General features: G+C 28.7%; 2 protein-coding genes across 10 annotated transcripts in view; one reads left to right on the top strand and one right to left on the bottom strand.

Moving 5' to 3' along the window:
• LOC129908706 (PDZ and LIM domain protein 4) overlaps positions 1-26,756 on the top strand; it is a 29,741-nt gene that overhangs the window by 726 nt on the left and 2,259 nt on the right. For 2 of the 9 annotated variants that reach the window (XM_055985405.1, XM_055985409.1), the window contains exons 2-6: positions 8,573-8,721; positions 8,792-8,896; positions 8,965-9,184; positions 23,790-23,996; positions 24,071-24,150. In XM_055985405.1, the coding sequence (XP_055841380.1) occupies positions 8,573-8,721; positions 8,792-8,896; positions 8,965-9,184; positions 23,790-23,996; positions 24,071-24,150 (761 nt within the window). Of the gene's footprint in view, positions 1-3,314; positions 3,658-8,572; positions 8,722-8,791; positions 8,897-8,964; positions 9,185-13,411; positions 13,551-13,668; positions 13,805-23,789; positions 24,011-24,070; positions 24,151-24,603; positions 24,658-26,756 lie in introns of those variants that run through there. The other 7 variants (XM_055985410.1, XM_055985411.1, XM_055985404.1 and 4 more) reach the window with 6 other exon arrangements.
• On the bottom strand, positions 18,557-20,353 carry LOC129908705 (cell division control protein 6 homolog). Its single transcript, XM_055985402.1, has one exon. The coding sequence runs from the start codon at positions 20,240-20,242 to the stop codon at positions 18,608-18,610; it is 1,635 nt and encodes a 544-aa protein (XP_055841377.1). The 5' UTR covers positions 20,243-20,353; the 3' UTR covers positions 18,557-18,607.

Genomic DNA, 26,756 nt, shown 5'->3' with positions numbered 1-26,756 from the left:
ATCATGTCTTATTCAACGCAGATTAAACATAAACATAAATGCAATTCAACTATCTTTTAGTATTTGAAAAATATTAATACTTTTAAACTAAAGACTCACATTGATACAGGACTACTAGGAAAGTAGAACTCCCTGTTCGGATTAGTACCTACATCTCTATTTGATTTTCAATGAGGCATATTCCAAATATAGTCTCCCCCACAATCTCACAAAAAAACGATGCCATAATGTTCCCGATCGTGCCTTTTGACCCTTAATTTCATAATTTGGCCTTTGGTTCTGTTTGTTAGAAATGGCCCCAAATCTTAATTTTAACAGATTCGACATTTCATATTGAGTACCAGGAACTAAGTCATTTGGGTTGAAATTTTTAAATTCTTGAAATCAAAATTTTTATTCACACAAATTCTAGATTTTAGTTTTAAAAAAAGCAATTAGCAAACAAATTTGGTCCATTTAGTTAATTTTTTAGTTAGTTTTTTCAATTTATATAGAATTTTAATATAATAATTTATTAGTATTGAGAGGTGTTAATTGGTTAATAGGATACTAATATTTGTCAACCTTTAAAATCCAATATAAATTCAGTTTAACAGAAAAAAAAAAAACACCTATTCACCCAAACTATTTTTCTGACAATATGGTGGCCATACCCCTTACATTTATGTCACTAGTGTATAAATTATTTAAAAGTACTCTTTTGACGTCGGATTCTCATGAGAAATTTTCTATCAGTGTATTAAGTTCAGTAAATGGGAACAAATCTGAAAAAAAGCTTAGACTTCAGCAAAAATTTGAATATCGTATTGAAGAAGCGTTGATTGTTAGCACAAATCCCAGTGTCCATCATGTTTGCTCTTGTGGGGTATCCATTACTTCGAAAAACCTCATTAGTTTCAATATGTATATCGAAACCGACGATTCGCACAGAAAAATTGCAAGGATCTTTATGATTGGAAAAAGCATTACATACATTACCATTGGCCAGCTGGCTGTACAATGTACATATATTCAAGGTATATGTCAGAAAGATCCTTGCCCAGTGCCGGTTTTAGCACTATCGGCGCCCCAGAACAAGATTTCACGCGGCACCCTCGCTAAGAGTTAAAACTTAATTTTCTTTAAATTTTTCAATATCACGAAAAAACCCAATTGCAAATATGTACCTACATATATAACATCTTTTAATGTTTTTATGGAACAAAGTGCAGTTTATTAAAATATGAGCTTTTAACTACAAAAAAGTTATGTGTTCATGTATCTTTGGCAGGATCGGGTGAAAATTCTGGTTTCAAAATTCTGCTTTTCAAAATTTTGCTTTTTTAACGAAAATTCTGTTTTTCAAAATTCTGTTTTTTTCAATTCTGTTTTTCAAAATTCTGCTTTTTAAAATTCTGCTTTTCAAAATTCTGCCATTATTATACTTAACCAAAAAAATTCTGCCAATTCTGTTTTTTTTTTGTTATAGCATATGCGTTGGCTAAAGAAAAATACACCTCATTAATGTAATTCAACATTGGTACTTTCCTAAATTTTTTTGTTTAAGTGTCGCAAATATTTTTTAAAATGCATAGACTGATTTTCTTTAAATAAATTCTATAAATTATTGGAACCGATGTTATTTGATACAAAATATTCCTTTTCTTATTCAAATTTTTGAATAATTCATCTTTATTTGATAAATTAAAAAATTTTGAATTATTTTCGGAAATTTTTAGTATTAAAAACCTTTTCTTAATATTTTCAAATTTATTCATTTATAAAACAAAAATTAATATGCATTCAAAGAATGACAAATTACTAAGGTAAGTAATCAAATAAGCAGATCATTTTTCAAGAAGATGATTTTACATAATTCTGCAAAAAATTAAAAAAGCGCGCGCTTTTTAACATTTTTCAAACCCTTTTTTAATTTTTTGCGGATTTTGAAAAACAGAATTATGAAAAACAGAATTTTGAAAAACAGAATTTTGAAAATCAGAATTTTAAAAACAGAATTTTGAAAGCAGAATTTTGACAAAAGAATTTTGACCCCCGCAGAATTTTGACCCCAACCCATCTTTGGCTCAATTGGTAAGATTACCTTTATCTCTAACTTTTTTTATGTACAAATTTAAAGATAGTTCCACTCTATCAAAAAGTGTAGAACTAAAAATAGGGGCGCCTTTTGCAAAAGTTCCGGCCGCTTTCGTTCTTCATATATTTATAAAGTATTGTAAGAATTAATAAGTATCCTAAAAATAATCAAATGGATTAGTTCCGACTTTTGACTATTTCAAACCCTAGCATAGTTAATATGTTAAAATTTAGAAAAGAAAAAAGAAAATTTTCCAGACTCGATTTACACTTTCTCGTATATGTTATACGTCATTTAATAGCTATAACTTTACTAAGTAAACTTAATTGGTGTATTAAAAAAGTCTATACACAATATTTATTTAAAAATAGATTCCTGACCATAATGTTTTAATATCTTCAATATTTTGTTACTTTACACTAACATTTTATATTAGAGCAACTCTTGGCAACAGAACCATGGATAATTAATTTATTATGAACCGAATGATATCATAATAATTTGTTCATTCTTTTTGATCTTATAGCTAATAAAAAATTAATAAACTGTGTTGGTATCTTGTATCTTGTGTATACCTACTTTGGAAGGAAGCGGTTTAATTTAATAAACTAAATCTTTTATATAATTGAATTGAAAGATCCAAAGCTTATTTTATTTTGTACAAAATTTATTTGATTGTTTATATGAACATAATTGCTAACAACAAGCAAACTTAATGAGTTTTCTTCTCAATCAGCTGGCATGATGCTTTCATCGTAAACAAATTGGCAATCGTTGTTGTGTATATAAAATTTAAATAAAATAAATAAAATAAAACCAAATTTACAATTATACAGTAGAGGGTCATTGAATGATGACAACTTAAATGTAGACCAATGCCTAAAAGATTTATATTTAATGTACCCATAAAGAATTTCGAACTAATTAGTCAGTCAATTGATTGATTGCACCAAAATAAAACAAACAAAAACAAAAAACCTTTGTTTGTTTTATTACCAATAAATTGCATATTTCGAAAAACAGCAACAAAAGAAACACTATTCGGCAATGAGCAAAGGATGGCAAAAACACAACACCATCATCGCTAACTAGAAAAACCAAGAAGAATTTTTTTTTGGGGAGAACTAAATGAGAGGCAAAAGTACGGACTTTTCTGCTGCTGCAAAAAAAAATTAATTGAAAAAACAAACAACAACAACAACAAATCTGTACATCGTATCAGAACTTCAGAACCAATGCTTGTTGTAGATTTAAAATTAGTATTTCAGCAGCATTCAGTTCGAACAAACCGTTAAAACCGTAAAGTGCCGCCCATAAAATAGCTTCAAAAAAAGAAAAAAGTTCTTGGTGTAATTAACGACAATATTACGAATTCGAATTTCCGTCTATTTATTGTTCGATAAATTTGGACTTTTCGTGTGAAACAGAAACGCGCGAAGGCTAAAAGTTGGGCAATCGAAAAAATGAGCCCTAAATTACATGAATTCGTGGTGATTCTTCGACGCGATGGACCCGATACTCCATGGGGTATTCGTTTGGTTGGCGGGAGTGATCTGGATACTCCTCTCATCATAACAAAAGTAAATCAATCTTATAAGCAATAAATTTTATTGTAATTCGATATAATTGGACTGACTATACTGAAAGGCAATTAATTATTTCGCAATAGTTTTTCACATAAAAACAAAAATAAGAAAAAAACAGTGACAGTGTTTTTCTTCGATTTTGAATAAGTGGATTTAATTGTGTTTCATGTAGCCACTTAAGAGCTCGCTGCCAAGTTTCCTCGATCCCATTGTTTCATTAGTATTTCAAATTTTTTTTTGTTTTTGATTCTGGCACCGCATTTAAATGTTTTTGCGCGCCGCTGTTTCTAAAAATTACAAGTATCTGCAAGAACATTTCGTGGTTGCAATTTTACAAGCGATCTCTAGAGTAATCAATGTCTATTTCCGGTAAAACATGAAGTCTGTTTAACGATTGATGAACGATATGGGCCTTTTTTTTTTATAAAAGGGAGGGGTGTGAGATTTTGTTTACACAAGGAATCTCAGGCGAGACTCATGCATTGAGATTTTTAGATTTGTTGTTTTATATGTGTAATGAAATAATTTTAATTATTTCGTTTGGTATGCCCTGATCCATGGCCTAGTTGGCGAAAAAATGAAGGTCTTTTGATACAATCTCTCTACATTAAATAATGCAAAATGTGCCTTGTGATAGATCATCTTGAAAAAACACAAACAAAAAAGGCCGAACACGCACCTAGATGCTTTTTTTTGCAATTAGTCAGATTTATGTCAATAAGTGACTTGAAGACAGCACAACATGTTTATGCTGTCAATTACACTGGTCAACAAAATTTGACTTTTTTTTTTGCCACAAGAACCAAAATATATTTTTCTAGTATTTTTCGGGGTGCTGAATCCGAATCTGAAGTCAGAAAAATTTGATTGGCCTCCGTTTTTGAAATATTACCGTTATAAAATGCTAAAAAACGTCATTTTGGCTCTTTTCGAGGTTCTGTTTTTATGTGGGGTAATTCATTAGAAACAAATTTGTAACGGTTATTATAAGAACGGTTATTCTACTTTCAAAAACTGTTTAAATTTTCCCGATATCTCTTTTATTGCTCGAGATATCTTAAATTTCAGTTAATAAGCCAAAGAGAAACTAAACTTAATTTAAAGATTAAGTCTCTGATCACAGAATTTTTGCCACAAGAACCAAAATATACTTTTCTGAAGGTTTTTGGGTTGCTGAGCACGAATCCGCAATCAGAAAAATTCTATTAGCCTCCGTTCTTGAAATATAACCGTTATAAAAAAAACCTTTTTTTTTGCACTTTATAACGGTAATATTTCAAGAACTAAGGCTAATAAAATTTTTCTGATTGCGGATTCGAGCTCAGCAACCCAAAAACATTCAGAAAAGTATATTTTGGTTCTTGTGGCAAAAAAAGTTTAATTTGGTTGGCCAGTGTTGTTTTTGATTCAAAGACCGCTGCTTAAATTTTAAATATCTCGGGCAGTAAAACAGATATCGGAAAGATTTAAACATTTTTTGAAAGAATAAAATCAGTTCTTATAGCCACCGTTACAAATTTACTCACAATGTATTACCCCACAAAAAAACATAACCTCGAAAGCAGCCAAAATTACGTTTTTTTACATTTTCTAACGGTAATATTTAAAAAACGGAGGCCAATAACAATTTTCTGACTTCAGATTCGAGTTCAGCACATCAAAAACTACTAGAAAAGTATATTTTGGTTGTTGTGGCAAAAACCTTGTTGACCAGTGTTATTTATGACAGAAACACATGTGTGTGTGGTCAAGGTATATTTTACAAAGAAATATCTTTAACATTTTTTTTTTGAAAAATTTTTATTTGAAGTTGAAACTAAAAAATTGGTGATGTATGCATGAACTTGTCACTTGCCATTGAAAAAAAATTTTTTAATTTTTTTTTTACAAAAAATAACAACATTTTTCATAAAAAATTCATAAAAATAATTTTCTTAATTATAAAAAATATTTTCTTTTATTAGTTGTGAAAATATTTAAGTTATTTACTTTAGAAACATTTATGATTTAACTAAATCTTCTGCCTCATAAATCTTCAACATTTTACTACAAGAACTTTATTATATTTATAAAATTACAAAATGTCTGGCCTTGACATTTGTGTTGAGCAAAACAAAAAAAAAAAACCGTTAATCGATTTAGGGTGTAATTTATTTATAACATTGGGTAAATTTTCACCTGCCTGAATGGTGCCATGTAGTGAATCATTTTTTTTTGAAACATTAACAACATGTGGTGTTTTTTGTATAGTCTCTGTTACAATTTGAGGAAACTATTTTTTAATACACTTTTAGAGTAAAGTGTATTTTTAGAAACTTTTAAAATATATTTTTAACTTTAAAACTGCGCACTGTTTATTGTCATTATCACTGTACTAATAAATTGTATTAATTTAAAAAAGGTGATGCTAATGTTGACATAGAGAGATTTTCTTTTTATTTATCGAAGTAAAAATAATTTATTGTATTATTTATATTTTTGAATTGAAAAGTAAAAGTGTGAAAATTGCATGCGATTTATCATTTTGTGACAGAGATAAATCATTCAATTGGGCAGATTTTCGAAAAGACATTGTTGTTTATTCTATGTCATTTTTTGAATGAAGCACTTTATATTGCATTCAGAGTTTTTGAAATTAAATTGTTATTCCATTTTTAAATTTATTTTACTTTTGAATAAACAATGTGTTGTTTTCAATGTTGTTTGTAGGTCAGATAATTAAGTGAATCATTGAACATTCATATTTGACAAGGGAAATTATAATGCATTTGAAGATAAGAAATATTTCAAAAATGCGTACATTTTAATGAAGTGAGAACTTAAGGGCATAAGAAGGATGGGATTATCAAGTCTTTTTGTTTTTGTTTCACTCATACTTTCAATATTTATTAAGAAATAGAATTCTTTGATGTTGATAAATTGAACTTATAGTGCATTACCTTTCATATTTATTACCCACTTCAAAAATCGTAAATTTTGTTGCGTCTATAAAAAAAATAAAACGAAATTGTATGGAGAGTATAATGTATGTATAAGAACTTCAAATAATTCATAACATTTCGATTCAAAACTCAAAAAAAGAAGTTTATAAAAAAACGGAACTAATAAATTAATAGATCTTGTTAACATGCATCAAACAATTGTCTTCAAAAACATTTTATATAGAAAAATGAATAGATTCTATTTACAATTACATTACAATACATCGAAAGTCCGGTTCAAAAACTCAATCAATCTTTGGTATCACTTACACATAAAAATTGGGATACGATTTTGTTGTAATGAAATTTTCAAAAATTGAAACATAAAAGTTATGGTTTTTTTAAATTCTAAAATCAATATGAAGAACCTCTTCTACGGGTCTGGTAATGGGGAGATAGTTCAAACACACATGTTTAACCAGGTGCGTCTTTACTACTCCATACCTATTTTTCGTACACTGCGAGAGCATACAAAAACCAACTACAGAACTGTTATATACCTTATACCAGTCATTGCATGGGCTTTTGAATCTACAGGCATGGGAGAGGGAAGATAGCTATGGAAATTTATAAGATATTTAAAAAAAATGTAAAAGTTTTTAAACAACAAAAAACATTTGTTATTAGTTGATTTTGAACCTTAAACGAATTTTGTTAACTTTATCAAGTGAGGCATCAAAAGAAAGGTCTTTCTCGAAGGTCTGGTTTCTAATTTATTTGAGTCAAATTTTGTTTATGCACTTACATTTGGAGACAGATATCTGCGGATTAAACTCTTGAACCAAGTTTTGGTTTATAGACATGAGTTCACAATAAACAGAGGCCTATGAATTTAGGTAAAAATATTACATTTTTTTTTTCAGAATTTTCGATAAAAATTAAATTTCTTTCAAATTCACGAATGAGATATCAAAAGAAACGTCTCACATAGGGGTATTGGAATTAATAAATTCAAAAATTAGTTACCATATTTTACAATTTGTATTAACCAATTAGATATTTCAATATGACTAAAGTTACACATACGCCACAGTGTCCCGAAGTTAAGACGCAAACAACGTCAACGCAATGCCACGTCTGGTTGTTATCTATAACAAAGGTAAAAAGTTCGTCCAAACGTCTATTTTAACTTCTTCTGGAGTGAGTTTGTATTGAGTTTGTATGCCTTGAATGCAAAACTATCGTATAACTCATTCTGATACAATTTTAAATTGTTAAATGTCGTAGTTTAAGTAATTTTACAATTGTGAAATAAAAACTTAAAACCTTTTTCCGGAATCTGGGAATCAACAATTAACTAAGCAGACCATAACACCAACACAACAAAATATCAAAAAAAAAAAAAAAAAAAAAATAAGTTTTCCTCCGTTCGTCTTTGGCTGAGAATTTATAGCAGCAAAAGTTTAAAAGATCACTCATAGTCTGTCCTCAATAAAATTCATAAGTGTGTGAAAAGAATTTTATTTAAATTAATTAACTCTCGATATTTTATATATTTTGGCATATTAATGTATGTACGTCAGCAATTCTTTTATTCTGACAACACCAATATCCCATATAATTCCAGATGGTAAATGCATTTAAATTTATTTATTTTTATATTTATAAAAAAAAAAAAAAAAAACAAAAATCAACTCTTATACAAAATCTAATTGACCAAAAACCATTTTGACTTGTTGGCACTTTTATTAGACGGAGATTTATTTTTGGAATAAAAATCTAAATTTTCTAAAATATATCTACATATCTACCACATACCACAAAGAAATGCAATGCAATTGTTTTTGGCATTAGCCAGAGCGATACATAATAAATTACCATAGATTATAGTGCTAGATATTTGACATTTCCTACACATTTTTAAGATTCTTTTCTAAATATATGAGAAAAATCTATAAATTCATTACACCCCCTTGTTTTTTTTTTAGGTTCAATTAGGTAGTCCAGCATATGGAGAAGTACTTCGAGGAGATATTGTCACTAAAATTGGTGAATATGATTCACGCGATATACGTCACTCAGATGCTCAAATGCTATTCCGAACAGCAGGAAATGAAATTAGAATAGTTGTTTCAAGGTATTAAGTTTGAGTAAAATGTCATCTATTTGAACTGAATTAAATTAATAAATTGTTTTCAATCATCTAGGGACAGTAAAATTGCTTACACACAAGGCTTGAGTAATGAATCATCTAGATGTTCATCTACCGTTCCACCAGTTAGTCCCGTCAATACCGGAAATACACCCCATAGGTAAGAATACAAATAAAGCTACCTATTTTGAAAATTATACATTTTTGAATTTGTTTATTTTTTTTTAGAGGACCATCACCATTTCTGCCAGGACCTGGTTCATATGATAGGGCAATGCATTCACCAGTGAACACTCTACCACACACAGTATTTCCAAATTTGAATGAATCTGGTGGTTATGTTCCACCATATCGTCCAGATTCATCAGCATCACAAAGATTTAGTCCAATGCCAACTAGAGATCATCAACAGGATGTTAAAGAAGAACAAGCAGCCATTGTTAATCAGGTAAGAGTTTTATTTGTATGTATTTTGAAAAACAATTTAAATGTTGGGTATTATGGATTGTTACGGTTTTCGATGAACAAAAAATGAAAAAAAAAATAATTGCATATTTTTTGGGGGAATGTTGTGAATTGTCTCCCTAATGTATGTTTCTAAGTTAAAAAAGCTTTGCGATACTTTGCGAATATTTGCTGTTTGAAGTGAAATAATTTTTTGCAACAGTACCCTATTATCTCAGAGTGTTATTTTATATTGTCAGTAAGTGTTCTTGAAGTCTTGAATTGAAATCTAAAAGAATACTGACCAGATAGAGGAAGAGTCACTTCATATCATGTCCATTAATTGTGATGTTTTTGAATCGTTGTTAATTGTCTTGTAGTTTGTACTACGTGTCCTGTGAACAACAAAAATAATAATGTCTCATGCGCATAAAATTGACTCTTTTTTACAGGCATAATTTCTTGAACGAAAACTTACCGATTGGCAAACACAAATCTTAACAGAATATGATGATACATACACATATTGGTCATGATCAAAATTCGGAGGAATACTGACTGAATTTAAATTAAAATTAACGATATGTTATTTAAAAGTTTGTGCAACTTCTATATTTTATTTATTATTATTTAATAAAAATAATTATTTTGGGAATTGCATCAAAACTCAGTAAATGATGAAATTTATTTAGGTTTTGAATACTAGCCCAAAACTTGCTTTCAAATTGTAAATTATGGTATTTCTCTTGTGTTAAGTGTTTGTAATTGTTTTACGTGAATATCTTATTTGTGCAGGATTGAAGCTCTATAAACTACCAATCAAGGAATCTGAGGCACCTTAATACGTTAAATTAGAAGAAAAATGCTTTGAGCCATAGCTTGTATAAAAAAAGGATTTTTAATCCAACTTACTTAACATCCTGAATTTCATCCATATCAGTTTTTCTTTTTATGAATGATTGCATATATCAAATTATCAACAACGCGTTTGTATTACAATCAAATATTTGTTGCTTTTTGATGTTTTAACACAATAGGCGTGTTTTTTTTTGCGGGTATGGATAACAATACCAAAAAAACACAGCTAATGTTGTTGTATTAGAAGACTATTGATTAACCATAAAGGTTCTTTAATTGTTTTATAATTGTATGTTTGTTCATTTAGAAAGATGATTCATTAGCTGCATTTTATTTTTCTCGTGATATAGATCAGATCATTGTTTTTGTTAGCTTTACAAAAAAATCAGGATTTTGTTTTGTTATTGTTTTGCAAATAAATATAATGATCTGATCTGGATCACAAGGATCAAAATAAACACAGCTATTATTGATATTCACAACAAATATAATAGGTGTGAGTCATACTTTTACACTGGGTGATTTAACAAAAAAACCAGAGCGTGTAGTTTGTGTTGAATTAAGAAAAAACAAGACAGTAAATAAATTGAATTCAGCTATAAAATTAAAAAAATATCAATTAAATTACGTTTTTTTGATTTTTTTTTTAAATTAATAGAAACCTGGCAACAAAAAACTTCTTAGATATATTGCTAGTGAGATAATATTTAAAATAGGTGACTTTTAATAAAATCCTTGCTGATAAAGAATCTTGCACGTAGCATAACTCTAGCACATTTGAATGTTTTAACTTGAAATTTTTTTTCGAATTTTTAGAACATTATTCCGTGCAGGAAATTGTAGGGGATTTTGAAAACATTGAAAACATTGAAATTTGTTTTGCGAGCATTAAAAGACGGAATCGATCCCTACTATTTTTCCGTAGGTATAGGTACATTGTTTAAAGGAAAGTACATTTTTTTTTAACAATTATAAGTTGAAATAATTGAATCTTACCTAAGTAAAAGTAGTGTTGTCAGGAAAAAATAAAGAAATTGGTTCATAATTGTATTTTATGTTATTTAATTGTTGAATATCTAGCTATTTCCTACGAAAATCACAATAAAAATCCCAAAAACCTTAAAATTTTCGACGCGTTTATGCCAAAAAGTCACAAAAATATGCAAATTTCGAGAAAGACTTTTACTATCGAATAAAAATGATCATGGAATTTCCTAAAAAAAATAACTCTTATGTATGTATCTTTATAAATTTTGTGAACACAAATTGCCTTAGTTACATACATATAAAACAAAACTAACTTTTTTCACAAAGTGAAAATTTGTTGTCTTCTTTATAGACCGATTCAACGTTTAACGAAAATTACATGTAAGGGATGGATTTTTGGTTTATGGTTTAGAGATAATTTATATTCATGAAGAAGAGCAATTCCCTAAATATGGGCATTTTTATAACCATTTTCCTGTTGTGGAGACAATTAGCCATTTCAAATGGGTATAAATAAAGTTAAAATTCGGATGAAAGATCTACATACAGTTTGACTTAAAATTTGGCGCAAACGATTTATGCATATTTTTAAAAGTTAGGCTACGGTTTCGGTGAAAACGATTGAAACTCGCATTTAAAGCTGTACACCGAAATAATCGGCCTTATCACCAATTTGATTCATATAAATATGTTCTATTTTTAAATGATTCAAGCAAATCTACAATTTTGGTTATTTCAAAGGTAACAAACAAATTTTATATTTTTATAATTCTTCGTAATTAACGGCTTGATCGATTATAATTAAAATTAAAAACAATCACAAAAAAATCTTTTGTTTTATTTTTAGTATTTTGTCTTTTTTTATCTTAATTATATCACTATAGGTGCAGCAGTGAAAAAAAAAATATTTTTCACTGTAAATTTTGACAGTATAATAAAAAATATATTACATAATCTACAAAACAAATTTTCACTTTAATTATATCGTCAATAAGTTGGCTGTTAATTTTATTTAAACCAAAATCGCGTTGATGATCAATAACCTAGTTTTCCAACAAACAACCTCAGCTTTTAAACATTACATTCCAGGAATTTTGTTGAAATGCTGAAATTTTTGAGATTTCATTTTTTTTAACTTGGTCAACAAAAAAAATTAATGTTTTCAATCACCTACATCCATAGATACGTATAAAAAATTTATAGTCATCATAAAAACATGACAGCCATATAAATGTGTGTCCTAATTAAATCAGCAATCGTTGCAAAAAAACTGATAAATATAATATCATTTTTATAAACCGCAATTTAATTATCATTAATTGACTAAAAATTATACAATACGTAACACACTCGCCATCAATTCATCTTCTCTTTCTAAAATACTTGGTCAAGGGCGTTCATAACATAAAATTCTCTTTCTTCACATAATGCGACTGACCTAAACATAAGCACTCTGTCATGAATTTATCAAAATTTGAAAATCAAGGTAAACTCGCACATTAAAATAGAGGACTAAAATAAAATCAAGGTGTTTTATATTTACCTTTTGGCCAAACTTATAGTGTGCAGACAGAGTAGACACCCTCCTCTACCAAAATTCACAACACGTCGTCGCCATCGAAAACATTTGTGAAAATCAGAAAAAATAACCACTGCTGTATGCAACAGTGTCCCCACGCACAGCCTCTAATGGTTTCCGTTCAACAGTGTTGTTTTTATTATTTATTTATTTTTTTTTTGTATTCTATTTTTCAAAAACACCGTTTTCAACAACAAAAATGAGTTCAAAGTATTTCGCCTTATTAACCTTGATAACCAGAGTGGCTAAGGAAAGGCTAGGGAAATAATTTTCTGTTTTTGAAAACTCAAAAACGCGTTTGACCGTGTGTTATGAGAATATTTGAAGGGCCAAGTACAAAATACTTAACAGCGGGACACTGACTTACGCAGTTATTTTGATTTTCTATTTTCAGGTTGGCATTCAATTAAACTATCCCTCAAGATCATTTGTTTTTGATTTTTCGTCGGAGGAATTTTTTTGTGGTACAGGCAAATAATATTTTCCAAAATATCTATACATTTGTATCTTTTACTCACACACTCACCTGAAAGATTCATTATGTTTTTCTTTCTGAAATATTTGCTTGTCTAAGTTTTGCTTAGTTAACAGTACATAAAGACTTTTCTACTATGTATATACAAATTCAATAAATATTTTTCGCTATTGGTGTGGGTTGTTGGAAGGTGATATGTTCCAATACCCCCTTTGCGTCATCGCACCGCCTATATAATTATTCTCAGTAATAAAAACTGATTTTTTTCTATTTATTTTTTCTAATATACATGGGAAAATTATATATTTTTCCTTCTCGAAACAACAAGCAAAACATTTCGATATTCGTTTTAATATTCAGTTGCTTTCGGAAAATTGTATAATTAACATCATCTTTTAGTGAATAATAATTCCACACGATCTCGAAGTGAAATTTTTTTGAAATTTCAAAAACAAAAAAACGATTATAATTGTAGGTCAAAATAAATTTGTGCAAAATTTTGTGATTTCTATAGAATTTCAATTCAACTTTTCTTTTTTTTTTTAAAGTGCATTTTTTAAAAGTGACTATTTTTTTTCTTCAATTTAAGGACGTTTTTGATCAAAGAGAATAAAAAAACAAAAATAAACAAAACACATTAAAAAATGGAATACGTTCAATTTAAAAATGGTACCCCTCACTACTACAGAGATACTCCAGACTTCAATGAAGCCATCCAATATCAAGTAAGGATTAAAACTTGCCTCCTTCTATACTAATCGAATATCTAACTAAAATCGCTCAAGTGATTTTTGAAACACTCGTATTCCATTTATCTTCACTTCTTGAAAAAAAAAAAAAAATTTGAATACAAAGTATGATGTTTATATAACATTTTTATATAACGCCTTTCTTTTCTGTTGACGTGGTTTGTTGGACAAACAGTGTGTTAAATCTTTTTTCTTATTTTTTTTTTTTAATTTATTAAATTCTATAAACATTGACAAATAGATACAAAAATAAATTAAAGCCCCATCGATGACTAATTTATAAATTGTTCCAATTTGTTCGGATAGAACAGCCACCAGCAGCACACTTCTTCGTTTATTCGTTCGTATTGTTCTTTTTTTTTCCATGCGCATGATCAAAGTATTTAGTGAAACCTAATAAGTTTACGTTATAAGATAAATTCATTTTATTTTTATTGAAAAAATGAGAGGGATGGCGCAGAAAATTTAAAAGAAAAAATATATAAAATTTATCTTGGATTTTGAATTGAGGATACGAGAGGTGCGAGGGAGAAAAGATAATTAATTTTAATGTTCACATTCACATACCCGAAAATACTTGCTGATTTATGAAAACGTCTTTATTTAAATGCTAATGAAAGGAAACATCGCAGTGACATTGATATGAGTTGGTGTGATCTTTTTGATGATGGTGGTTGAGAAATTTTGCTTCATCGACGTAAATTCATTCTAAATGTGAAAGGATTATAATTTGCAGAGTTTTGAGTTGAGTGGGATGACAGATTGGGTTCAATATGATTTATCTAAATAGTTGTAGGACTTTTTCTGGATGTTATAAGATAGATAGGAATATGCAGATACATACATTTAAAACTCAAATTATTACATTTAATTTATTGTATTAAGTTCGTAAAAATGAGATTTATTAATTAATATGCTCAATTAAAATTAAACTTACATATTACAAAAGTTCAAAAAGCTAAGCTCAAGATTATAAGTAACAGGCTGCAAATTTTCCATTTTTAACAGAATTTTTAATTGGCATCTCAAACTTTGGTAACATTTTAAATATAACGGACTTAAACACTTAACTTAAAGAGTTTAAAAAATTAAGTAGTTGTCGATAAAATTTCATTTTTCTGGCATACAATACAAAAGAATTCAACAATACCATAAGTCAGAAGAACAAGACAACATTGTGGTGTTTTTAATGATTTTGTATAGATCCATTACAATCTAATTTGATGAATAGGTTGTTTAGGAGAAGTTAAAGATAAATAATTGATATTTTTTTTATAATGTTTAACACATTTTACCATGCTACGTACAATTTCTTTAACAATCTCAACCATAACAATTGATTTTAAATGGTACACCCGGGTGTATACGTACTTTTTTTACTTAGTGTATGTAATATACTTATTATTATTTATACGAGTTTGTGTCTACGATAATAGACAGGCTGTGCCATATTAAAGGCCGTATACTTGTTGTTTTTGACCACGCAAAATACGTGAAAAACTACGGCTGCCTCTTTTAAATACCAAATTGTTTATACAAATAATATTTTTGTATACAAAAGATTGCTCTTCTTTAATGGGGCTGAAAAATAAATGTGTGAACAAGATATGATGCTTTTGTTTTAAATAATGAACAAAATATGATGCTTTTGTTTTAAATAAAATTAAGTTTAATAAAATTCTTATAGAAAACTAAAATTCAAGCAATTTTCAAACTTACTTATTAGCAAAGAATATAGAAATATAATATATGTATGTAGTTGAAAGAAATATGTAATAGAATGCAAATCGGTGCTATTTAACAAAATCTGACAGCAACATGTCTATGCAGTAGAGCCACAAAAAGGTTTAAGTATCCGGTTTTAATAAATCAATAGACTTCTTAGTGGTTTTTAACAAAAATAACTTTTATTAAACGCTTTCACCAGAGTTTTTGTATCATTTAAATTCATGATTTTTTTTGTTATTCCTTCTTGGAAAACAAAAAATTACTTTTTCGTAAGATTTTTTCGAATGTTAAATCACTTTAACGAGTCATGTACATTTGTAAAACATAAAATTTTAAAAATGAGTTGTAATGGGTAATGGAGAAGAGCAAAGAAATCATTAATTTAATTTGCTCACACTTTTTCTCTACTTCTCTAATATGAATTGAAACAAATCAATATAAAAATTGAAGGGAGTAGGCGGAGTTAGGACAGATATGCAAGTTTGTATTTTTTTAGCTTTCACTTAAAAGAGCAAGCAAAGAAAGTCCTGTTAATAACATTGTGAGAATCAAATTAGGTGTACGAAAATTTACGCAAAATTTATATAAACTACAAAGTTTAGCTGTAAATGAAACAGTTTTGTACAAGTCCTTTCAAATATAACTGTCTCTTGTTATTTTAGAGATCCTGTATCTCAAATACGACATCTACATTATCGGTATGTAGATGTCGTTTTTGATAAAAGAACTTAACACACAGCTTTTAAACATTTATATCTATACGAGCACAGTAACTGACATAGGAGCACAGTAATAGATACACTCAGGGAAAACCTATTTAAACTATTTTTTTATTTAAATTAAAGTTGAAACTTGTTTGATAAATATGGATACCTTACCGTAAGAATGTATTAAGAGAAATTTCTAAAATTGTTCAGGAAACAACATTATTCTAGTGAGGAAATGTATGTTTCTCAATTTTAATTTCATTCTAGTTTCATTTGCATGCATGATAGGGCAGGACGAAAACGTTGGGCTTTAATCATATTATAGTTTTAAATCAAAAAGTCATTTTCGAAAAAATGTCGCTTAATACATTCTTACGGGAAAGTATCGATATGTATTTAAAACTGCCTTTTTTCAAAAATAAATGGCTGAAACTGTTGTTCCTTTGACTTAAAAACTTTTGCATTCGTCCCACATTGTATCCATTAATACTTTGATTCAAAACATATTTTTGTTAATCCTGCAATGTCATTTTTTTTTATCTCAGTGTAGACATAAATTATATTGGGCATCATAGAAGTTTCAATGCTCTTTTATAAAAACATTATGGATTTTCTTTTGATAAAATTTGTTGTTACTTTTAAATCCAAATGTTTTTATTACTAAATTAAATTAGTGGACTATTTTTGACGAAAGTTTTTCATTCAACTTAAATATTCCTGTAGATTTATATTTAAGGCATCAATTAAATCTACGAATATACGTTAAAAAATTGGTTGCGTATAAAATACATATACCTACATATATGTTAATTATTCATATTTGCTGCTTCTCACTTGTTTGATGACTCTGATTTCGAATCTATACTGCATTCATTATGAATATCGAATCAAACGCATTCTAATAAATGCGAGTGTTTAAATTAGGGAATATCTGCTCCCCATAATGCCGTGGAAAAGAAATTAACATTTGAAAAGTTCGATTCAATATTCATAATGAGGACCTTTCAATCTAGTAGTTCAAGTTTTCGAGAGATTTTACTATTATCTGATATTCGTTTTTTGTTGAAAATTTTCAGTTATTAGTGTTAGCCCTAAAATATTTTGAATTTGTCTTAATCGTTTGCATACCAAACAATACTTTGAGATTCTAGTAACTAGAAAATACTGTATGATAGCGTACTACAAAGAATATTATATACGAAATCAAAGTACCGAAAACCGTTAGAAAATTATTTATTAAATTGAAGCTTATTAGTTTTCCACAAGTAAGATAGAAAAATTATATCTTGAAAATTAAGCTTACAATAATTAAGATTTCAAAATTATATGCAACGATCAATTCAGCTTTACCTAATCGCTTATCCGTATAGTTTCATGCAATGTACTTGTAGGTTTAGCTCTGTTCTATTTTTTTCCTTTCAACACACTTATGATTTTTATATTGAAGCATGTCTGAAATGTTTCTATTGCCAAAACGTGACAAATTCACATTAAAAAAAATTACAAAACAACTTCCTTAAATGAATTAGTAAAGTCTTTGTGTCTAGATCGATAATCTTGACCTTTGAACAGAATATTTTTTTTAATTTCGCCATCTAAATATTCGATTCCATTTTTGTCTCACAACACATATGCCAACTATGTATGTGTAGAGCCAAATTTGGCCAAAATATATTTAGGATTTCACCTTCTTATAATTTTCCCTTTGTTCTTTACTTTTTTTTTTTTTAAATTAATCAAAATTTAAGAACCCTATTTCATAAGATCATCATCAAAACCACAAATGCCATCTTATACTTACTCATACTCATCGACACTTGTACATTTGTATCGTGTGCCAACCGAAAAATATATTCTGAGCCAATAAAAAGTGAGAACTTACATTATATATTTTCCCCCATCAACCAGCACATAAACGTTTTTGTTTGTTTCTGCACAAATAAGAAAAAAAAACAATGACGATATACAGCTGCTAGAATTTGAACAAACAAATAGAAAAACTATTTTTATTTTCCCATCATCGGCTTCGGTCAGTGATGGAAAGAAACAATAACAACCGTCATCATCAGCTAAAACAAAGAAAAAATTCTATTTTTTTTGAGAAAAATTTAGAGGCGACTTTCCATTAAGGGTGCACACCTAGAGTTCTGATTTTATTTTTTACAGTGAGCTTAGGGTCTCAATAGAATACCTTTAAAATATTAAGGTTAGGAAACACCTAAAGGAAAGTTGAGCCAAAATTTACAAGAACGACCTTCATTTTTTGAATAAAAAGAAAACAACAGTCTTTTTAATTAAAAAATATAATTTATCTTTATTTATTTTCTCAAAAATGTCCCAACCCTCATCTCCCCAAACACGAAGCATCATCCAATATCGACGCAATCAATTGTTTATCTTGCAAAGCTCCATTAACCTCTTCTTCATCCCACTGCAGCTGGACTTTATTCAATCTCGGCTCTTTCCTTCGAATTACTCGAATAATCCCACGAGTCTCAATCAAATCCATACATCCAACAAATTCAGCTTGATCAACTGCGAGTATATTCCTTTTCGAACAGACTCGCTTATAAACATCATGAAGTCGTCCAATTGTAATATCCTTATTCTTTTCTTTCTTCAACATCAACATTAGACAGCAGAGAATGATTTTCTGTTGCAGAGGAAAAGACTCCTCAATATCGTCATTAAGATTCTGAGATGCTCCATAGACTTTATTCAATACACTCATAACTTGAGTTACTTGAACTGGCTTTTGTTGCTGTTGTTCGGAGTTAGTGTCAATCCCAAATTCGGAGAGATTAAGTGTTCCTCCAGTTCTTTTTTGCTGCTCGGCAATTTCAACTACTCGCCGACCAATGTCGAGGGCTCTTCGAACATCGCCACTTATTGCCGACACTTTGGCAGCGAGTAGTTGAATTGTCACAGGAGGAAAGATATCAAGAACTTGTGCCTCCTCCAGACGGGATTTGAATATATCCACAATCTGTTGCTTTGTATAAGGCGAGAAATGCATCAAACGTGGTTTGAGTTCACATTTTGCATTCAGTCGCATTAACATGCGATCAGTCAAGTCTAGACTATTGGCAATCCCGATTAGAATAAGCTTCGAGTTGGCAATGGATGGCCATTCAAAGATCGTGTAAAGAACAGACTGTTTCTGACCACAAAGTTGGTCGATTTCGTCAAGAACCATCAGAATCATTTTGTGATTTGAGGTTAAATGCTTCCGAAGAGCAGTTAAATGGTCTTTTTCTGTCCTCCCAACGACTTTAAGACTAAGTTCGGTGCAGATTTTCTTATAAATGCTACCAATTGTCGATATCGAAGTGCAATTTATATAAACTTTAACAAATTTCTTTGCAAATTCGTCAGATTTAAGTAATTTCGATAGACAAGCAGTTTTGCCAGTTCCCGGCTGACCTGAAACATACAAACTACCAGATTTCTCATTTATCAAATGTTCAAGAAAGAATTCACGAAGTTCTTCGAGTTCTTTCTCTCGTCCAGGTAAGAAATTCGTTTCGGCGCTATTTAAAACACGTCGAGCATTTTGAAATTTATTTCTTTTAGCTTCGTCAATTTTTCGCTCTTCTTCAAATGCTTTTTCATCGTCAATACTTAATCGATCTAAAAGTCTCGATGGACTAAGTAAATCATCTTTATTAGATGATTTCTGGATACGACTTTGTTTCGGTGGCGAAACACCAACAACAGAAGATTCTTCTGTTTCACTGTCAGAGGAATTTTCTATAACTTTTCTTTTTGATTTCGGTCTAGGTTTAGATTTAGGTGTTTTGGGACTTTTTAAAAGACACTTTGGTGTATAATTCATGTTACGATTTTCAATTTCTTCGTCGTCACTGCTGTCGATTGTAATTGTTTGATTTTTTGTTGTTGATCGCCACTTTGTGTTGTCGGGTTTTGTTGGTGTTTTACTTATGCTATTCAGTCTTGTTGATCTGCGGGTTGAGGACATTTTTTATAAATTATATTAATTAGTCTTTTTATTAATAAAAATTATAAGTTTTTTTTGTTAAATTTAAGTTGAGTTTAGGCGCGAAACATGAATCAAAAGTTGGATGGAGGAATCTTTTATACTTTTTGGCAGCTGCAGAAGCCAACACATATGATTTTGACAGTTTTAATGACAGATTATATTAGTCGGTAGGGTAGTGTGGAGTAATGGAAGTGAGCAACACATAAAGCTGGAAACACAAGTGATAAAATTTCATGAAAAACAAACATTTTTTTAAGGTGCAGTTTGCACTTAGAAAATAATAAATTCAAACAAAATCCACACAAGTTTTTGTTTGTTTTTTTTTTTTGTTGTTATGTGTTTTTGTGTGTTTTATTAGCAAACTAATGCTTAGAAATTGAACATTATTCTTGATGTTCATTAAAGTCAAAGTGCATAGTTTAGTTATGGTTAGTTATGGAAGAAAGATATTTTGCTACTACTGCCAAAGAAAAGTTATAAAACTCCAAAAGTTATCAAAAACCTCCAAAACTTAAACATAAATTTTTGCCACCAGATTTGTTCGTAAAACACAAGTTTCATAATAAAACCACTCAAAAACTGAAAAGTGAAACAATTCAGCTCTCTATTGCGGTGTACTAAAAATTAATTTGGATGAACTGAACTATCTTTGTCCTTTTCTTTTTTAAAAGAACACGAAACAAGAATAAGATGTTGTCTACTGACTTGAACTATGACGTTTGGAAGAAAAGGCCATAAAATAATAATTACTTTGTTTGCCATTTATTTGGAGGGGAATGAAGTGTTGCAGAATTAAAATAATTAAAACGTAAAACGAAAACCTGAAAATTTCTGGTTTTAAAAAACAACGTTTTGAGTCTGGTGGGAAAAGGCTATATACTCCTAAACTCCTTAAAATAGAAGAGACCTGATTTAAAATCTTAAGGTTAACAACATCTACTTTCTTTTGCATAATAACAAAAGTAAACATTTTTGTTAGATGTCGTTTTTGAACAATTTTGCTTTTATAAAGCCTTAGAAGAAATTGCAAAAAGTCAAAAAAAGACCTTAATAAAGCATTAAGGGCCCATGAAGTGAAAAAATGCAAAAGTGAAAATTTTAAAACGTGTTTTTCGATGTTTTTTTTTCGACTGGAAAATAGAGAAAGTTTAGATTTTGGTTAAAAAAACTAATTTTTTCACAAACCGGTAGCGTTAAAGAGAGAGAGAGAAAAAATATTTTTATTTTTTGTAGTTTTGCAAAAAAATGGCCAATGTAGTTAAGGCTATATGATCTAAATTTTATGAGAAAAAAGTTCGTACATCGTATATTTTATACACAATTTCAAAAATAAGATAATTGTGTTGTAATTCGTTATAAATGGTTGAAGCTTATTCAATAGGTATACCACATACAATTTTAATTAGAAATGAGAAAAATGTCTACCTCATTTGCACAAAATTAGCTCGGTTATCACATTTTAACGAACACATCCTTCAATTCATTGTGAATAAGTTCTTAATTAGTTTAGGATATGAGGCACGAAAACTAAGTGTAGTACAGATATTGAAAGAGATGAATAACAGAATGAGTCATATAGAGAAAACAATAAATGGACTGTGAAATGAAATGATATAATTTGTGTACAATTTCTGTACAGTTTACAGTCTCTTGTCAAAATGTGTAATAATATTGCATTTGAATTTATAACTTATTGAGAAGAAAAATGGATTTGCTAGATAAACATTTTTTCTTTAGTTTGATATTTTTAAAGGGATCACAAAATTAAACTAATACAATTTAATTTTGGATAGGAAAATAAATAAAAATTTAGACCAATTTAACAATTCAAAGATCACGGTATAAATGTATAAGAAAATATACACGAGTATTTTTAATAAATTCAACAATATTAAAAGGTTCTTACCAAAAGTTCTAAAACTTTTAAGGCCATCTCTTAAAGTGTTTGAAAAAGATACTTCAATCTTAATAATCACATAAAAGGAAATTCTAAAGTCTAAAGTCGCATCTAAACCTTGGTTTTTAAATGTTAGAAAATTTGTTCAATACTAATTTGAAACTTTTCAACCATTTAAATTTACTAAAACAATATTGAAAGAAGTTTTTTCTTCATTCGAATTCTTGGGTTTTTATACAATTCATCGAAACGAAAACTTTGATATTTCAATTGACAAACAAATATTTTAGGTTTGCCAATTTATAACCTCTTTAACGAGTTAATAGACCAGTTGCGGGTCTATGATCAGCATCAATGATGGATTAAAATATTTCTTTCTTTACATTGTAAAATGTTTAAAAGCAGTCATTTATCCAATCCTCTTGGGCTTGGGGTAAACCTTTATCGATTGTTAAATTCAGATGTTGGTAAAATTGATGACTCGAAAAGGTGATCCAATATCATGAAGAGACTGATATTTGGAATATCAAAAATGTTACTTAGAGAATCTTTCAAATCAACGTGACATTTTGCAGTGACAAAAAATCTGTACTTTTTCATCCCATTTGATATAAAACAGTTTATACAACTTAAATATGAACACCGAAGAGGTTTTGTAGACGCCTCAAGGCCGTCTTTGAAATAACTTAACAAGCTGCACAGCTGTTGGGAATTGTCTTCTTTATTTCATATCGATACTTCTATGGACTTTTGGGTGAAAATCAAATAGTTATATGAGTTAAGGCTCATATAATATCTCAAAGCAAGCTAGGATATTGGAGAATTGAAACAAGCTTTAACGGGGCAGTCAATTACTTAGTTAAAAATGTTGGTAATGAATAGATTTCCCTTCGTGGAGTACTATTAAATTTATAAAACGTCACAACCTAACTTGCAGAATAACTTACCAAATTAACTTATTATTTGTTTGTTTTTTAACGGAACAAAAAAAAATCACTGACCTTCCAAGAGATTCCAAAAGCTAAAACTGAAAATATATTGTTATGTGCCAAATATTTCCCAAAAAACACAAATTATGTAAACATCCAAAAATAACCAATACAGCATAAGCATACATATCCCAGAGTATATTTTGGAATTGAAACAAATATTCTGATGAATTTTCTTCAATATTGTGGAGATCTTCATCAATCTTCCAGATTTTTTCCATTACTTGGTATAACTTCTAACAATTAATGTTTTTTTTTTTTTAAGTACAAGCATACATTGTATGAGTTTTTTTTTATCTGAATCCGAAGCTATAGCAAAAGAATTTATTTAAATTTGATACGAAGAATACCAAGACTTTTTATGACACAAAGTTAAATTATCTATTTTAAGATTCTTATTGAGGGAGGGGCAAATTGCAAAAGAAGAAGAAAAGAAAAATAAATAAATTTATATTTATATTTATAGAAAAAAAGCTTTGGCAAAATTCACAAATACACAACAACATGCGCTAAATAAGTTTATTTTTTTTCTGTCCAAGGTTATTTATATAAAAAAAAAATTAACTTTAATGACAAACAAAAAAAAAGATATATATGATTAGATTTTTAAGATATATTTTTGTTGTTTTTATAATTTTAGCCATACCGAACAACTCCACTGGTTCTTCCCGGTGCTAAAGTAAAGAAGGATGCTCCAACAACAGATTCTTACTTGAGACACTACCCAAATCCAGCTGTACGTGCCCCACCCGGTCATGAATACAACTACAATGATGTTTTAATGAAGCAACGTGTTGCTGATACAATGTTGCACAAAGTTGTTGGCAGGGACGCCGACACCGGAAGGGTAAATAATAATCGGTAAATACATGTTTACAGAACATTTTTTCATGGAATTTCGTGTTGTTGTATACTTTGAAGGTCTTTCATAAACAATTCAACTCACCAATTGGCTTGTACTCAGATAACAATATTGAAAACACAATCAGGCAAACCGTTCCGTAAGTTTCAATTTGATTTTATTTTTTTTAACAAAATAAAAAATTCTAAAATCTTTTGAGCTTATACATAATGTATCTATAAAACAAAAATTTTGTATAATAAAATTAAATTGAAAATCAAATTTTATTCAACTAGATTAGTAAATAATAATATTTATAATACTGTTTAAGCTTAAGCTTTGTATCTTAATATTGTATGGCTATAAATATTACAAGCTTGAGCTTAGGAAGCAATGAAATTAAACAAAAAAATAAATGATTCCGGTATTTTTTTTTTTCAAAGCGCTTAGAAAAATAAAAAGAAAAACATTCATATTAAAAAAAAATCATTATAAAATGTTTTTAATAAATATTTCTTTCTTTATTTGTTTACTTTTTATAAAAATTAAAAAAAAACTATTTTATTTATATATTTATATTCTTCTTTGAAAAATAACTTAAAAATAACCTAAGCGACAGACAATGGTGTAGTCCTTTACATCGTCCCTTGCCATCAAAGCTTGACCGGTAAAAATAATAAAAAAATAAAAAACTTGTTTGCTTTTATATTAGTTTTTTTTCTTCTTCTTCCTATTTCTTTAAACTTTCTTCTTAATTTTTATTTATTTTAATTTTTTTTTCGTCACATTTTCACGGTTATTTTTTTCTTCCTTTTTATCATCAGCACTATAATGTCGTTTTAATTTATTAAATTTTTAGTTTTCTTTTTCGAAAATGTTTAGCAAAAATTTGTAATAATAATAATTTCTTTCTTTCAATTTTGAAATTGATGGAAAAATGCTTTTCTAGTTTTCATAAACACACAATTATACACAAAAACAATTTTCTTATTTCAAGCCAAAAACACAAAACAAACATTTAGAAACATCACACACAGTATTTTGTTCCATAGCATGCACAAACAAAAAATGTGTTTGAAACAAATTTTATTCAAACAAAACGTTATCCCTTTTGTGTGTTGTCCCAATATTTTTTGTGTTTGAGTTAAATGTTTGATGTGCTTTAAATGTTATAGTTACGTTTATGTTTATGTGTATGCTAAATGTTTATTTCAATAAAGAAAATATATACTTTGATATTCTACCTAATGCTGAATTTACACGACTAACAAACTTGTCTAAAATTGTCTTCAGGAGAGTAGAGAAATAAGTTCACCTATATTTAATTTAAATTTTAAATTACATTTTACTTATCCTTGTATTACTTGTAATTCCTTTGGAAATGGTTAACTATGTACTTTTTTACAAACTATTTCCAATGAACGCACTTTCAAGCTAATCAAAGCAATTTCTATAATCTCGTGAAGAAGGGCATAATGTAATAGATTATCTACTCTTGAGAAGCTTACCGTCACCTACAATCGATCTAGTACTTCTGCTGTAGTAGACGGATATTTGCAGTTGGTACTAGATTAGCTGTGTTGACTTGGAGATGGTAGACTACTTATAAGGAGAAATCTAGTACTTTTGCACATTCAAAAAAACATGGATCATATTGTGCGGTCTTTTTTGTTGTTGTTACTGTTTTCGAGAATGAACTAATGCGAAACAAAAATTGTGTCGTGAATTTCCAAGAGATTTATGTTTCTTGCGTTGGGATGTAAAAGCTGAATTTTAAAAATGAGCCGGTCAGTTACACCGTAAAATGGGTGGTTTAGTTAAAGTAAAGCTTTGGTCCATTACATTAGATTAGCTTTAAAATAGTTAAATACAGGGTTCATCAACAGTTAAATAACATTTATACCATCAAAATTTTAACCAATACTGAACCAGGTCTGTAATATTGATGCATTCTGTGTTCATTGAGTAAACTGATAAAGTTCTAACAAGTTCTTAGTCGTGTTAGTTCAGCATTAAGATACATTATGAGGAACGGTGTAAACTGTAAAATGAGTAAAAAATGTTAATTATTTATCAATATAAAGAATTCGGGATGAAAACTTATGTCAAACTTTTTTCAACTTATAAATGAACGGTTACTGCATAGCAATATTTATATTTTTTTTTTTATCAAAATCTGTCAAAAAATTGGTTGAAATGACTTTGGTATAGGATATCTACCGATAAAAGAAAAGTCTGTGTATCAAAATTCGCGAGATGTCCAGTGTAAACATGCTTTTAATGTCAATTTTCAAACAAAATAGTTTTTCAACTTGATTAAATACAATATATGTAATTTAAATTCAACTTTTATGTTTTTTAATTTGCTGCGTATTTGTTTAGGCTTTTGTTGCTCCTTGTGAGAAATTCAGTTTTGTTTTTGACAAATCACAACTATGTCACAACCGTTTCTACACGTATTCGTTTTATGTGCAAAAATGTGTTAAACACACACATCATCATTACTATATATCGTCCAGTGCACTCTTTTGAAAGTTGCTTTTATGCATATCAAATCTCGCCATCAACAACAACATCATTTTTATTATTTGAGCCCATCACATTCAAATCTTGTAAAATTTTCAAAAAGTAAAAAAGTATATATAGAACTTAAATCTGTCGAAAGTAAAAAATTAGAAATAATAATTTAATATTTTAAAGCTAACTTCGATTTTAAAATTAATTTTAAAATAAAAAAAAACTTAAAACCTTTTAAAAACTACTAAT

This window comes from Episyrphus balteatus, chromosome 2, assembly GCF_945859705.1.
Source record: "Episyrphus balteatus chromosome 2, idEpiBalt1.1, whole genome shotgun sequence".
Taxonomy (NCBI): Eukaryota; Metazoa; Arthropoda; class Insecta; order Diptera; family Syrphidae; genus Episyrphus; species Episyrphus balteatus.
Note: the sequence above shows the minus strand (reverse complement) of the source record. Positions and strands in the feature narration are given on the sequence as shown.

Bases quoted from the DNA above. Each gene is read 5' to 3' on its own strand.
- LOC129908705 (XM_055985402.1), bottom strand. From the start codon at position 20,242: ATGTCCTCAACCCGCAGATCAACAAGACTGAATAGCATAAGTAAAACA.